Here is a 16047-nt window from a genome sequence, read left to right as displayed (position 1 = left end):
GCAGTTTACCAATTGCTAAGCATAAATGAACATTTAATAAAGAGCGATTTTTAGTTTTGGCGCATGTAAATGTTTAGCAGACTGAAGCTCTTTCATTTGCCTTTTAAATGACCGAGTAAAGTCTCCAGTTGGTCTAGCTGTTTGAATTTTAAATGTTTTTTGGAAAAAAAGTCTCTTTTTTTTTTGATTGGTGGCTAAGAATAAACACTTCTGACCCACAGTCAAATGTGTGAACGGAGTAAATGACCATGAAGATAAATTGGATCCAGAGCCATCAAAGCCGCCATGATTGGCCTGTCCTAGCAGGAAATGTGGACACTGGCCCTGAAGTCCCAGGACCTGTGGGAAACACCAGAAGAACTGATCCAGGTGCAGAATGCTGACTTGAAAGGATAGGGGAAATTGAGTTCTACTACTCAAAGAAGCCCACATCAAAATAAAGTGCCCAAGATATTCTGGTAAAGAGGCAGATGAAAACGTTTCCTTCTGATGCACTTGTTCAAGGAGATAAAACGGAAACTCCACTGTACAGAAGTGTAAAACCCGCCCAGACAGTGACCTTAAGATCAAAAGGTTCATGTTTTTTTTTGAGCTAGGCAAATGCCTTAATAGTTTTCTCACAATAACTTTATCTTGAGTTGGTTTACTAGCAAACTGAAAGAAGTCCTGTGATATGACAATAGTTCACGAATCCTCACACACAGCTGAAATTCGGGGCCTCGTGCGCAACCATCGAGCCTTTTCATGGCAGGCCCGGAATTTCCCCCACAGAAGACCTCTGCGTATCCTGCAAGCGCAGGGAGAAAAATGATGTATCGCAGCAAAAAAAAACCAAAACAGTGACGCAATGAGAAAAGCTCAGCGTCCGCGTGGGCGTGAAGGAGCAGCGAGGTGGGAGTAAAGATGAGCGAGCGCCCTCCCTGCGGCACGGGCTCCTGAAGGCCGGCCGTGGCGGTCGTGATGTGGCACTGGGTTCTGCCGAGTCTCGTCTTCGTTAAGCCTTCGGGTTCATCATCTGTGCCGGCACGGATGTGCCGCTGACGGCTGCTGGAAGTTCGATGATGAGTCAGGAGTGTATTGATCTTTAGATGTTTCTCGATCTTTGTTTGTTGGAGGGGGATGACCTCGGAAGAGTCAAATCAGAATGCTAGCTCTTGATCTTGACATGTTCTTGCACAGAACACATTACATAGCATCACAGCACAGAAACAAATCAAATTCTATATTAACATCTAACATAAAGCTCAGGTGTAATTCTGTCAAACCTAACATAAAACAGACCTACAGATACTCAGGAATGAACATAAGCACGACATGCTTGAGGGGTTAAAGGTCATGCTGTACATCTGTGGACAACACTCCCAATCCCTGCCTTTCCTCCCCACACTGACTCACGGCGTCGGACTGCGCAGCATCTTTGTAGAAACATTCAAGCCCATCGCTGTTTTCGCCAGCGTCCAGTAAAGACTGACACTGACCCCTACATAAAAATGTCTGGAATTGTACCCAAGTTGAACCTAATGTAAAGGCAGAGCCAGAGATAACAGACAACACCTGAAATCTAGCACGGGTTTAGTGATCCAGCACAAGGTGGATCAGACTCTGGTCGAGTCTAATTTCCTGTCAACACTTGTACATACACTGAATGTACATCAATGCATCCACCATCATCGCAGCCTTCTTTTCACATATTCTGCTTTGTTTTGTTAAATAAACAGACAGGAATTCATCCATATATTAACGCCTTTTGTGGTTGGCGTAATTCACAACGTCCCCAGAAAGACAGAAGTACAGGTTTCTGATCCCCAGTTTGATCCCGTTTAACCGCTAAACCAATTAACAAAAGATAATATGTCAAGATATTATATGTATGTGTCAATACATTATTCCATTTTTATCCTTACACAATCATGTTGCATATTTGGTGTTTTAGATTTAATAGGATCTACCAAAATGAAGGTTTCCCAATAATGGCAGAACCTTCCCCAAGTCTTTGGGGTCAGATCCCATACACAAGAATATGCGAGGGTACTGGAGTGAGGTACTCTATCTGTGTTTTCTTTAGCCAGGTCCTTCTATATGAACCCTGCTATTTGATGGCTTGCTCTTCGTTCTCTACCATGTTGTCCAAACATAACACTCACTCACACAAACAAACACACACACACACCCTTCAGCCCTTCAGAGTGCTGATCACTTAATTTATGCCTTGGTCCGTTGAAGAGCCGTGTTTTATCTCACAGGATGTGGGTGACTCCAGACATTCTCAGCATGTTCCACTAGGTGGCACTGTTGAGAAGGTAGTGGTGCTAGTAAAAGGTTTTTTCACTTGTGGTGGCATCTGGCGTCCTACAGTGAGCTCAATGTCCGCACCTCATGATCTCTTCTTCCCACTTTAGTTTTTGAGGGGGTGAGGAGGGGATATTAAACACCACACTTGTAAACATCGTGGAACACAGTCAGGTTTTATGTATTTTTTTAATAACAGTATATACAGTGTAACAGTGTATAACAGTGTATACAGTAAAACAGTGTATTACCCGCTGTCCAACGCCCCTGTGTGGGTCCTGAGAGTAATGGAAGTAGAAATGATGGCCGTGTGTGTGTGTGTTATGGGTCCTGAGGGTAGTGAAAGTAGAGTGGACAGTTATGTGTGATGTGCAATAGCTTTGTGAGTCATTATCAGTGGAGAGGCAACAGAAGCTTCCCTGCAAATCCGCTGTCTGTGCCATCCAAAGTCTGTATCGGCTGGAAACTAAACTTTCTATAAGCATGTGTAGTTTTGTTAGATGTAACAAAAGCAAAAATCATAAATACGTTTTTCCCCCACAGTTCCATGTCCTTCTCAGTTCAGTTAAAATCTCTCTGCTTGACACTTTCCACAGTGGAACGTTCTAGACACTTAATGGATGGTAGCAGGGAGAAACTCCCTGAGACAGCAACAGGAAGAACGTTTAAGATGAGGCAGAGCTCACATGCAGAAACCGTCTTCCTCTGGGCATTACTGAATAGTGGGATTTTCACCTGATGTCTTCAACCACAGGATTGCTCCTAACAACCCCCCTCCCCCGATCTCAATCACTTTCCCTTTCCATCCCTGTCATTTTCCCTCCTTCCCTCCCTTTCTCCTTGTCCATCCCTGTCATTTTTCCCTCCCTCAGGTGATCCTGTCGGAGCCCAGTCTGTCGGGCGAGCCGCCGTTCTTCGAGACGTGGCTCCTGATGTGCATGCCGGAGGAGGGGAAGACTCTGAACCCGGAGCACACGTGTTTCCGCCCGGAGCCCGGCAAGGTGGAGAGCCTGGTGGCGCTGCTCAACACCTCCGTGTGTGAGCGATTCCTGCTTGGTATGTATGGTTCCCACTTGGGAATCTAAGGATGCACTTTAGGCGTAAGCTTATAATTCACGCACACAGTGATGCCTCAGGGCATAAAGAGCTCAGTTTTCACTGAAGGGTGTAAGTAGGTGACGACCTAACACCCCACTCAGGGGAGTTTGTGGTTTGGCCTCTGACTGGAAGTGCCTTGTTTTCTCTGAAAGGTCATACTCTATTTATGGTGGCATGAATCAGCAGTATTGCAGCCCTGCTAGAGGGGGCAGAGTTGGCTTTGGACCGATGTCTGGAATGGGGGTGGGACATGTCTCTGATTGAAGGGAGGAGATTGCATACTCTGAGTTTACTGCATACTAAAGTAAAGTAACTCCTGATCCCCGATTGGTCGTCTTTCCTTTGTGCGTCTTATTTATATGACGATGTGATGCATACTGATCTGTGATTGGCCCGGTAAAATGGCATGAGTTCTATTTGAGCATGCCGACAGCACTGGCTTTCTGTAGATCAATGACATGTGGACGTGATGTGTTGATGTGGGGATTACCTTGATATGATATGGTTAATTCTTTAAGCAAACAAACCCATAATAGCCTCAGAGACCCTTGCCTGCCACATGTGCCATCAAGATGTGCATCTATAATAGTGCAGAGCTTTGATAGGTCCATAATAAATTAAGTTTTATAACATGCCATATTGAAATGATTTATATTTTAAAATATTTATTCTCTGAGAAAATGACAAAGCACTTTTGTAAGTTGCTCTAGATAAGAGCATCTATTAAAGGCCGTAACTGTAAAAAGACTTTTATATATTTTTAAATGATCTTAAATTGATTTAATCTTATTTTTTTTAACTGCCACATTTACAATGACTTGATATTTTGATTAAAATAAAGATTGGTTTCAATTGTTTCCATCCTTGTGTTCACCTTTAATATAATTTGGCTACTCTACAGCTGAGACTTGTTTTTGTGTTTATTGGTCTCAGACCTTGCTAATACACAGTCACCCAGGCAAAACATTCCCACCTACAGTCTATAGGCTTCCTCAGCCAAAGTCCTGTCAACGTTCTCAAACGTTGCTGATGTGTCTGTGGGGTCACATGCATGAATGTGAACGTCTGATTATTTATTTTATTCCTGACTCATCTTCATTCATTGTGGGTTTCACTGTTTGTTCCTAATTTGCTACTGTTCTGCAAATTCCATTCTCCTTTCTGAAGGAAAGGAAATGAAAACAGATGTGATTCTGTTAAAAATAGCCTACTACATATTCTATAATGCACTCAGTATTTACTGTATACTAGATACTGGTCCCCATAATAGTATGCAGTATAATATCTAGTATGCGCCAAACGCAAACCATATTGCAAGGTCATGTGAATGTATGAAGTTTCTGCCCACTTGGGAAAGATTTTTTACCACTTGCGAAAGATTTTTTACCACTGTTGCATGACAGAATGCAATACACCACGAAGATAGCTCTGGTCATGTACTGGAATATTTGGCCTGAATAGAATGTCATCGGGGCACCGGAAAAGTTACTGGTCACATACTCATACGTCATACTGGTTTGGGGCCCAGTCTGTTCCAGAGTAGTCTGTAGTAGCCTATTTAGCACACAGCCACTGTTAGGATGGGCTCTGAATTCTAGGTACTGAAATCACAAATATGGGTTGTGAATTCTGGGTGGATTCTAGAACTTAAGGGGTGGATACTGGGTATAGATTTGGCTGGAAATGTTGCTCAGCAATGGAGCTTCAGGATTTGTAACAGGTCGAAAGGATCAGAATTCCATGACTACACAGTCTTCCATATGCTTAGCTCAGCCTACCCTACTTGTGAAATTGGTCTGTTTCTGTTTGTTGGTGTGTATATGTGGGTATCTGTGCATGTGTGTGCATGTGTGTGCATATGTATGCGTGTGCGTGTGTGTGTGTGTCTTCATCTATTGAGCTGGTGAAGTTCTATGTTTTGGCTAACCTTGTCTTTTTTTGTCTTGCTGGTCATAGATCTGACCCTCCCTCAGGGCAGAAGACTGAACACCACAGGGATTGCTGCTTTGTAGAGTGGAAGCAGACACACACACACACACACACACACACACACATGCACACATTTCATAGTGTCTGAGAAACCAGTCTCTGTAGTTTTGTTTTTACATTTGTGATTACCACTAGACAAAAAACTAGGAAGCTGCTTCTGAATTATTTTGTAATACTCAGTAAACCACGAGGCATTCACAATGGATCATGCTGTCATTATTTTAAATTTTCTTATTTATTTTTAAATTTATGTAAGTGATCTTTTTATAGTCATCAGCCCAGGTCAAATCTAATATTTAGGAATGGCTTCCAAAAAAAATATAGCATGGAACCACCTTGAATCAGCCATTAAAAAGTCCTTATTCTGCAAATTAAGAAAATAGAATGCACTGCAACAAATGGAACGCAGATGTAATCACTTTCTGCAAATGTTGCAAAAAAAAAAAAAGGTTCCGAGATAAATTACTATTTTAACGAGTTTTGTTACTGTGAATGATTGCTTTGGGGAATAGTCATCCATATTAATTGTAATTTTGGCTTATTTCAAAATTATTAGATTTAGACCTAATCCTAAATGGTGATTTTTAAAATGGAATAATAACCACATTATAATATGTACTAAATAATAATAAGATTTTTTTCATGATTTAATCAGCTTATCATTATTTGTCATCAGTTTCTGACATAAAAAAGACACGGTGGAAAAAATGTGGTCTTTCCACAGAAAGTTGGTGAGGTATGTGTGAAAATAAACAGAGGCAATTGCACCCACAGTGTCATTTGTGTATCTTATATACCAGAATCTGCTTGCAAAGGAACTGTTGCATCACCGGATACAGCAGAAAAGTTAAAGCTGCTCAGTAAGGGAGTAAATGATCAGCATTATAGAACTGACCCATTGTTGTAGGCCAGCAGCAAATTAAATCAGTAGAGTGGTTTTCTTTTACAATTAATTGACTAATCATGGAATTAAGTGATTTTCATATTTATTCTTACTATCCAAGTTAAGCAAAAAGAATATCATTTAACTTAGATGCTGTTGAGGGGAATAAAGTTCATTCATTAATATCTGAGAAGATAAACTATCTCAAGATAGTTTGACACACTGAGTCCATTATCCAGCCTCCATCTAGAGTCCATTACCCAGCCTCCATCTAGAGTCCATTACCCAGCCTCCATCTAGAGTCCATTATCCAGCCTCCATCTAGAGTCCATTACCCAGCCTCCATCTAGAATCCATTATCCAGCCTCCATCTAGAGTCCATTATCCAGCCTCCATCTAGAGTCCATTATCCAGCCTCCATCTAGAATCCATTATCCAGCCTCCATCAGGAGTCCATTATCCAGCCTCCATCTAGAGTCCATTATCCAGCCTCCATCTAGAATCCATTATCCAGCCTCCATCAGGAGTCCATTATCCAGCCTCCATCTAGAATCCATTATCCAGCCTCCATCTAGAGTCCATTATCTAGCCTCCATCTAGAGTCCATTATCCAGCCTCCATCTAGAGTCCATTACCCAGCCTCCATCTAGAATCCATTATCCAGCCTCCATCTAGAATCCATTATCCAGCCTCCATCTAGAGTCCATTATCCAGCCTCCACTACGCAAATGTGGTCTAACAGTGAAAGACACATACTAAGAAAGCAGCAATAGAAACTAAACCAGCTTCGAGCAATGTGCCAAATGCAGAGTAGGAGCTGGTGAAACAGTCTAAAACTAAAAACAAAAAAAAAAACCCCTAATAAAAAGAACTAATATAATAAAAAAGATTTTTAAAATGTGGTTCAAATAGCTATTGTAGAAGTTGTTTCTGATTGCTTTTTAAATGATTGAATTATTCATTTCATATTTCATTTAAACAGACCCATGCATCCTACAAATATAAATGCTAAGAATTAAAATTGTTTTAATAACAAAACATATGTCTGCAGTAAGGGTTGGTTTGTGTTATTGACATATTGGAATACTCACAAAATACAGAGGAAAAGAACAAAAAAAGAGGGATTTTCCCAAGACTTGAAGAGCATGTAGCATCTGAAGAGCAGATAAGACCAGAAGATGATACATGTGGAAAAATGACCCGCAATGGGTCAACTGCTACATAAAAATAACTTTAACACATGATGGACTTTATATGACACATGAGCCATGTCATGTGACAAGATTACTCAAGTTCATTACCACGTGTGACGCACTGGGGTTGCCACCATACTTTCACATCTTCCCAGATTTGGAAGATTTTTTTTTTTTGTACACTGAAAATAGGAAGTGCCAGCACCAGTATGAGATCTTGAGACATCTGAACTATTTCAGAGGTGGGGCACAAGTGTCTTCATTCACTTTCGCGCTGTGGAGAACAAACCCTTTGCAGCATGGACATGACCCTGGTGTTGGTTCCAGCCATAGGTAGCAGAGCACTGCTGTACAGCCTTGCTAGGTTTGGTTCTTCGGGGCGCTGTTAGCTGTCCTGTTCCTTATGACCCAGTAGGTCTACTGGGTTTGTACACTTCCAGCATATCGGAAATCTACTTTGGTCCTAAGACATTCAGTGATTTTAAACCAAGCAGGGACAAATTTGAATCAGTCCTGTAGGTAATGGATGCATTAGGAGGCTTTGTGTGTTTAGAATTCCTCTGCCTCTGCCAGCCCTTGGTTTATGGACGTGTTCCTCTAGTAATACTATTAGCAGGAGGCTCTAGGTTCGACTGGAGTGTGCTACCGGCTGGTTACTCTGGCTAAGTTTCAGATAGATCACAATGTGGGAGAATATTCTCTTTCTAGGAAAAACAAAGCCCCTACGTTATTATCCAACTCATTTGGATTCCACTACCTTCAGTTTAACTACCAACTGTATGCATGGATAATGTAGCATACCGGCTCCTTCAGCAGTAAATGTGAATAGAAATCTTTCCATAATAGTAATGTGCAGGCAATTGCAAAACATTTTCTTCAAATTCAAGGCTTTATTTCACAATGCACTTGCTTTTATCCAGTACCAATAATAGTTAATAACAGTTATGATTATACAGTATAATAATAGTCATCAATAGCCTAATAATATTAGCAATATGACACATTGTAGGCTACAACAAATTGGCATACAGCTCTAATGTTGCCTTTTATGGCATTTTAATAAAAATAATCTTACAAATCACAAAAGAAAAAAAAAAACCACTTGAAAATCCATGACATGACATTAAAGTGTTAACAGAAGGGTTGAACAATCTTACATAATTTTCCACAGAAGCCACTCTGGTGTTGCTAGTGTTGCACAATAAACAGTTCTCAAAGGCAGAATGTCATGAGTCATGACATAGTATGTCTATAGCGAAGTTGTTACATCATACGGAAATGTAAATAAATAATACAAATAGACATTTTGCAAAATAATTTTAAAATTCTGATACAAAGATCATACATATATGTCTTCATGACTCTGATACCTGTCTGGTCAGTGTGTACTTATACACACACCCAAGCACGCACACGCGCACACGTGCACACACACACACACACACACACACACACACACACACACACACACACACACACACACACACACACACACACACACACACACACACACACACACAGACAGAGCAGGTAAGGCCCATGCTAGAGAAGGGTAGCATGACATGAAGACATGAATACACTAATCTGGGCTCCTCAGAGACATGTGGTTTAAAAATTATCACTGTCACTGTCAAACACCCTAGGATGTGCGAGTGACTATGCTGTTTTCTCCTAGTGAAATAGGTCATGTGTTCAAAATAGACATTTATAAATAATGAAATAGGTCAGGAGTTCAAAATAAATATTTATAAATAGTGAAAAAGGCCATGTGTCAATAATAAATATGAATAAATACTGAATTAAATAAATACAATACATACTCTATTCCAGACAAACACGTGAACACATGCTAGCCTTGCAAACACACAATAGTAAACAGTAAACAGCTCAACTGCAAATGCAGTGCTAGTGGAGAACAACCTCACATCCTGCTCTATCTGCGCAGCCGTCGGGGAAAAAAGCGGCAGGACGGCTTCCTGCAGACGCAGCGTGGCGGGGCGGCTATGGCGTGGGGGTCTGCCCATCCTGCATGCTCTGAAAGCTACGGCTGACGTCCTGACCGAATTGCCGGAGCTGGAGCAGGGTGAGGTGGGCTGCCAGTTTCACCAAGTACTCGCTGCTCAGCCCGGGGCGCAGGTCCTCTTCCAGCCGGTTCTCCGATATCACCCGGACTGGCGGAGCGCCCGCTGCTGGCGCCGGTGCGAGAGTCCGCATCTGCGAAAGAGGAAGCAAGGTGAGGACGAGTCTCCCGGCGGCGAAAACCACAGTCAGCAGGGGAGGAGATCGGAACAAGGCACCGAGCTGGAGGTACCGGTCATTTCCCAGGACACCTGAATTAATATTTATTTCTGCTTCATAATTATCTCCTTTTTGAGCTGTGATACATGGTCATATGTGCAGTGTTCTGCAAAAGTGGCCATGGTTTCAAAGAGTGGACACGCCATTATAAAGTAGAATTTCTCAACATTATTAGTGTGTGAGGCAGAATTTAGCCCTAGACGAGAAGCTCCTCAAATCTGATAAAGGATTTATACCTTCTGGACCAGCAGTGCAAGATCTCGAATGTCGAACAGGAGCTCATTGACTTCCGCTGAAGCACTGGTCATCTTCTTACGGATGACCTTCAGTAGGGCTTTGTGTAGACTGAGACCCTCGCTGATCCGACTCAGGCAATCGTGCTAGAGAGGGAAGGATGGTTACACTACAGGTTACACACTCGACTATGCGCTCCCATTAAACACCTGGCATGTGCCGCATGAAATATAATTAGCTGGGTCATCTATTCAACAGGTCGTATTTATGTGGGAAATAGTTCATATTAACTAATATAATGCGTGAGTATAATATAACAACTTTACACACAGGATCCCAAACATCTGCTTTAGCCACGATTTTACGGAATCCGATTTCAATATGAAACAGAAGTGAAATAAAATGGATTCATACCAGCGTAAAGTTATCCGAGATGAGCTGAAGACGGGGAGCCGCAGGAAAATTAAGTTGCTCTTTCAAGTACTGGAATTTGTCGACTTCGTCCAATGACATACTCTGAAAAGGGCAACGTGTGTTTTAAAAATCGTTTTTAAACACGTAAAACCAACAAGACAAAAGACAAACCAAGACGAAAAAAGTAATGTCGCGCCGAACCGCTGACCCTGCGCACAGGCGCATGCCAAAGTTCCTTTAATAACTCGACGCCTTAAGCGACGGCGCAGGGGACGGAACGGTCCAGAAACGCAAGCCTTACCGCGATATTTATCCAGGACTTGTGCGCTGCGGGAATGTCATTCAGTATCTTCGTGATTAAACTGTGCCCGTTTTCTGCATTGTCCTGGGAGTCCTGCATGATCGGTGCGCAGCCAACGCTTGCGGCCAGCGCGCACAGAGCGAGGTAGGAACCTGCAGGAGGGCAAGAGAGTTCGGACGGCCATTGGTTAGTCGGCCCGCACCGTGACGTGCGCAGGCGGCCCACCCCTGTCGGAGAGCGGGGGCCAGTAGCGCCGCTGCCCGTGCTGGGGTGGTGTGGGGTGGGGCACTGGGGTGGAGTGGACATTTATCAAAGTTTCAGTGTGAGGTTTTACAACTGCCTATCACAGGCCAGACAAGGAGCATGGGAAGAGAATTCAAAGCAAACCTTTAAAATAAAATTAAACAAATAAAGAACCACCCTGAGTTGAACCCTATTACCACTCACTATATGTCCTTTTAGAATAGACGCAAGAGACAGGTACTCACCAAGGCACAGGTACATAATAGCCTCGCTGATTTTCTAGTTTCAGAAGTTATGGATTTTGTGAACAGCCGAGGCAATGACCATCTAAACATAAGGGGTGGTTTAAGTATCCTCCGAAGGGTGCAGGAAACTCCCTGATGTCATAGTTTCCTTTTTTCTTCTTTCCTGTGATTTGTTTTACTCGATCATTTATCGCAATCAATTTTTTGTCCATAGCGTTTGCACCGCATTTATGCTAATATTACTTTTTAATAATAATATTAATTGTTCTTTTTAAAGAGGATATTGGTTATGAAAGCCTCCTAAAGTACTAGTAGCTATTTAAGTTCAAGTTTCTACCTTGAGCAGCAATTTAATTGACATATGACATTTCCCATGTGTAGAAGATTGAGTTTTCATTTTGAACATTTACTGAAATATTTCACTTCATGGTCTAGATGACAACCACAGTCAGACAGATTGTACTTCTGAAGCCAGCGTCTGGGTCATTTCCAAACCCAGGGTGTAGAATGAGAGCACTGCTGGGAAATACAGGTTTGGGGAATGAGTGTTAGAACAGGTGGAAGATCCGGGGGAGGTGGAGTTTCTCCACCAGGATCTGGAGGTGATGTACAGGCCCCGATAACACTTGAGGGAGTGAAGAAGAGATGTTCGTTATGGCATTTGCCAGCCACTCACACCCAGATGTGCTAGTATGCATACTCCCTGGGAATCAAAACATTCCAGACCTTTGCTTTGTCCAGAAAGCTTTAATCACACACACACACACACACACACACACACACACACACACACACACACACACACACACACACACACACACACACACACACGCACACACACACCCTTCTGAATTCCGATAAGGCCGAGGTGGTATTGCTTGGACCCAAAGCTGCAAGAAGCAATTTATATAATTTTCTACTAAATCTTTTCTGTAACAGCCAAATCTGTTGTAAAAAACTTAGGTGTTATTATTAACTCTGATCTCTCATTTGACACAAACATATGTAATGTAATACTGCTAAACTGAGACATATACTTTCTTCATCAGATGGAGAGAAATTGTCCATGGATTTATATTATCAGGATTGGACTGCTGCAATGGTCTTCTAATTGGATGCTCTATAAAGTCACTAAATAAACTCCAACTCATCCAGAATGCAGCAGCAGAGTGCTAACAAGGCCTGGAATTCCCAGTTGAATTTTGGATCAATTGTAAAATTCTCTTGTTGACATATACAGCACTAAATGGTCTGGCCCCACAGTATCTGAGTGAACTCATACTCATTGCATACTATAAGCATAAGCAACCTAACCTACTGTGCTCCCAAAATTCAGGGTTTGTCTTAGTTCCTAGAATTAGTAAGATTACAGACTTTTATTTCCTCAAGCTTTTGGAGAGTTTCCTCTATATGAAGTTGCAGAGCCTGGGAGCCCGTGTTAGTGTCTTCTGGTGATCTGAGGAACTGTTGATGCTGATATCCTGCCACTTCATGTGTTCTTCCAGGTTTGTGATGTGTTCACTCAGGTTTGTGAGGAATGCAATGTCCCAGAGAGCCCTCAGAACTGTGATCATCCTCAAGTCCCTCAGAACTGTGGTCACCCTCAGTCCCTCAGGACTGTGGTCAACCCCTGGTCCCTCAGGACTGTGGTCAACCCCTGGTCCCTCAGGACTGTGGTCACTCTAAGGCCCTCAGGACTGTGGTCAACCCCTGGTCCCTCAGGACTGTGGTCACTCTAAGGCTCTCAGGACTGAAGTCACACTCATGTCCTCTCTTTTAGTTCTGCTGCTACAGATAAACCTGCCAGAACTGAACACTGGCACATCTACCGTGACTGTGCAGTGTACATCTTTACAGATTTTTCTGTTTTATTTGCATGCTACTGCAGAAATGATGCCAACAATGGAAAAGACCTGCTCCTCAGTGACAAAGCATCGCTTTCATCTTAGATCTGGACACAAACATTTGTAAAGCTGTGCTGTAACAAGTCCTATAATGAATCCATTTAACTTAGACACCCACAGCTTGTCAGGACATTATCCAGCTCTACAGTGTGGAGGCCAAATGGTTGGGAACAGCTGCAGACACAGATAACTACCCCCATCCACAGCAGCAGGAACCAACTGTGAACTAGACATGGGAGGTGAGGGCAGACAAGCTGGCCTTCTGGCCTTCTTAGTGTCAGGCTTGTCTCAAGACTTTGACATTATGATTATAACATATTGTTAGATCCACTCACCACCATCCCAGTTCTGACTGCACATGTGACAAAAGCTTAAGGTAGCTAACTTACCCGGGACTCAAACCCAGAGCTGGTAGGAGGTAAATATGAGTACTAACCACCGGACCAAAGCACCACCTCCCTGTTATCACAGTCAGAGCACCCATTTAACCTTTCCAAGTGACGGTCTCTGTCACACCTGTGGTTTTCCCATTTTCAGTTCACACTCAGCCAGAATGTCTTCACCATCGGAAATCTAACATTTGACAGGAAGAGAGAGTATCTTGTATCAATGTTAACTTTTTAGACTATCTGGGGACCCATTCTCAGCTCCAGTTAAAATTGTATGGAGAGTCAGGCCCACCTACAGAACACTAGAGAATAACAGTATATAGTATTGTAACAGTATAGAGATTTGTACTACCCCTTAAAATATAGTACAAGTCTTATTACTAAACAGATTTTTTTAAAAACTCTGGCAGTTCCATAAAGCAACTGGACCACTGCCAACTCATAAACGTTTCATAGTGCAAAATAAAACCAAAAATGAATATACAGGAGTAGTTTGGAACATAACCAAACTCCACTGTCAAACAGAGCTGGGGTAACCGCTGTGTGTTCAGGAGCACAATGACTTATTTACTTATTACCTTGTTTACTTATTTACATCCAACTGAGTGTGAAGTAAATGCAGGCATTTAGGGGCTCTCATGAGGCAAAGAGCATTTCTACTCAGATGCTGCATTTGCTCTGTGGACATCTTTAAAAAAAAATTGTTTATTTTTTCTTTTCTGTATATATATAATTTTACATATCTACTTCTGTTTTTACATCCTTGCCATTGGGTTATATACATTTTACACAGTAACACCATCATGCATTCCTGAGTAGAAGAGATTTCATCTATGAGTGAGTGTATGCTGACTCACTGGACAATTTTCCAATTTTAGAAACAACAGGAAACAACATGAAACCCAGATTACCCCATTTGCTCTTATTTGCGTCAAATAAAAATTTAATAGGAAGAAAGCGAAATTAAAATAATCTCTGTGCAAGTGAAGACTTCTCACCCACTGCTGGGGAAGACAAATGGAAGGAATACTTTTTTTTTTTTCATTTTACATCATGTACTATAAATATTTTTTGCACAGTCATGTAAAAAATCTGTTCTGAAGGGTGCCCAGAAGTCTAACTTTTTAACACTTTTGCTTTTCATGTGTTTGCCTTCTGGACCTCACATGATACACCATCCATCACAAACTGATTCCCTAAAGCCCTGTCTGCTGTCCTTGTGTTAGCTTAGCTTTGTGTCTGTGTATCCTGAGCACAGCTTCATTAGGGGTCACAACTTCTTCAGCGTTCTTGCGCATTTGAATAACAGGACAGTGAAGCGTTTTGGTTTGAAACAGTGAACTAACTTGCCCTCGAACGTATCAGCCTGTCAAGATTCTTGCGTGCCTTGAACTCGTAGTGTCTCATTTACACTTAATAAGCCACATGCTGACGTTCAGTATCATATTATGAGGAGCGTAGTTTACCTATGTTGTGACACTCCTCCGTGTCTTGGTAAGAAGCCAGTGATGAGCAAAGACCCTGGGGAGATTGAGGTGGGTTGACTTTTTTATCTCATCATTTTAAGTCAGTTCAAGAAAACATTACTTTGCTTGACTGCTGTGCTAAGACCAATACATCTAGAAATGTTGTTGTAGGACGATGAAGAAGAAGAACGTTTATGCCCGGAACTCTGTTGGAAATTGTTGCTTGGTGAGCTAATCATGTTTTTTTTCTTTTGTTTTTCTCCAAGTTAAGAAAGTAAATTAAGTAAAGAAAAGAAAAAAAAAACCTTTTGAGTGTTTTTGATAAAAAATGTTTTCTCCACCAATTTGTATTCTATTAAAGTTGGCTCTTAAGGGTGACCCGTTATACCTACGACACAAATCATTAAACATTGTCGGGGGAGGCAGCGTAGAAAGGAATGGATGTGAGAGGAAGCTGAGAGGGGATCCCTGCAATGTATCCATCTCATTCTTTCATCACTGTCACTTTCATTATTTACCATAAAATATTCTGCTTAAAGGAACAAAAAGTGGTGCGTGGATTGCACCACATCTGTTTCGTCTGTTTTCGTCACCCATGAAACTGTAGTTTGGAAACCACTGTTTTCCATGATTCGGATGTCGCCCTGTATTGCAATACTCTGAGAGAGAGACAGGGAGAGAGAGAGTTATTCGGAAGTCGTTTGTGAAAGAATGAAAGTACTACTAAGTAAAAGAGGAATGAAGTTTAGGTTTACATGCTTGGCCCAGTTGGGAAAGTGAGTGGTGTCTAATTTATTAAAGTGTCATTAAGATCTGTCATTCATCATCAATTATGACATCAAGTGCGCTCACTATGATGTCATGTGGTAACGTACTCATTTAGATGAAATGAGACCTTTAATTATAACTGCCACCCCAATTAAAAGGGTCAACTGATTCAAGGGGATATTTTTCATGTTTTGTCCATAGGCTATAGGAAGTGTTCTCGTCACTCGAGGTTACCACATTTGTGCTTGTTCTCTCGGTATGTCAGTAAAAAATGTAGTCTTGAAGAAAATAAAGTAGAGGATAATTAATCTGAGTTAGGAGAATAAATACAGT

At 41.8% G+C, this 16047-nt stretch overlaps 2 protein-coding genes across 2 annotated transcripts; one reads left to right on the top strand and one right to left on the bottom strand.

Annotated features, from left to right (window-relative positions):
- Window positions 1–180: 180 nt before the first annotated feature.
- LOC113582713 (mediator of RNA polymerase II transcription subunit 24-like) lies at window positions 181–6143 on the top strand. The gene is made up of 3 exons (XM_027018641.2): window positions 181–1061; window positions 3162–3345; window positions 5344–6143. Exons 1-3 carry the CDS (start codon window positions 1059–1061, stop codon window positions 5397–5399), a joined length of 243 nt encoding a protein of 80 aa, XP_026874442.2. The 5' UTR covers window positions 181–1058; the 3' UTR covers window positions 5400–6143.
- Window positions 6144–8914: 2771 nt separating this feature from the next.
- Window positions 8915–11217, bottom strand: csf3a (colony stimulating factor 3 (granulocyte) a). Its single transcript, XM_027018636.2, has 5 exons — window positions 11188–11217; window positions 10700–10851; window positions 10399–10500; window positions 9987–10130; window positions 8915–9666 (listed from the first exon to the last, which is right to left on the bottom strand). The coding sequence occupies exons 1-5, from the start codon at window positions 11201–11203 to the stop codon at window positions 9454–9456; spliced, it is 627 nt and encodes a 208-aa protein (XP_026874437.1). The 5' UTR covers window positions 11204–11217; the 3' UTR covers window positions 8915–9453.
- Between the last annotated feature and the right edge of the window lie 4830 nt (window positions 11218–16047).

This window comes from Electrophorus electricus, chromosome 14 (assembly GCF_013358815.1).
Source record: "Electrophorus electricus isolate fEleEle1 chromosome 14, fEleEle1.pri, whole genome shotgun sequence".
In the NCBI taxonomy this organism is placed as follows: Eukaryota; Metazoa; Chordata; class Actinopteri; order Gymnotiformes; family Gymnotidae; genus Electrophorus; species Electrophorus electricus.
Note: the sequence above shows the minus strand (reverse complement) of the source record. Positions and strands in the feature narration are given on the sequence as shown.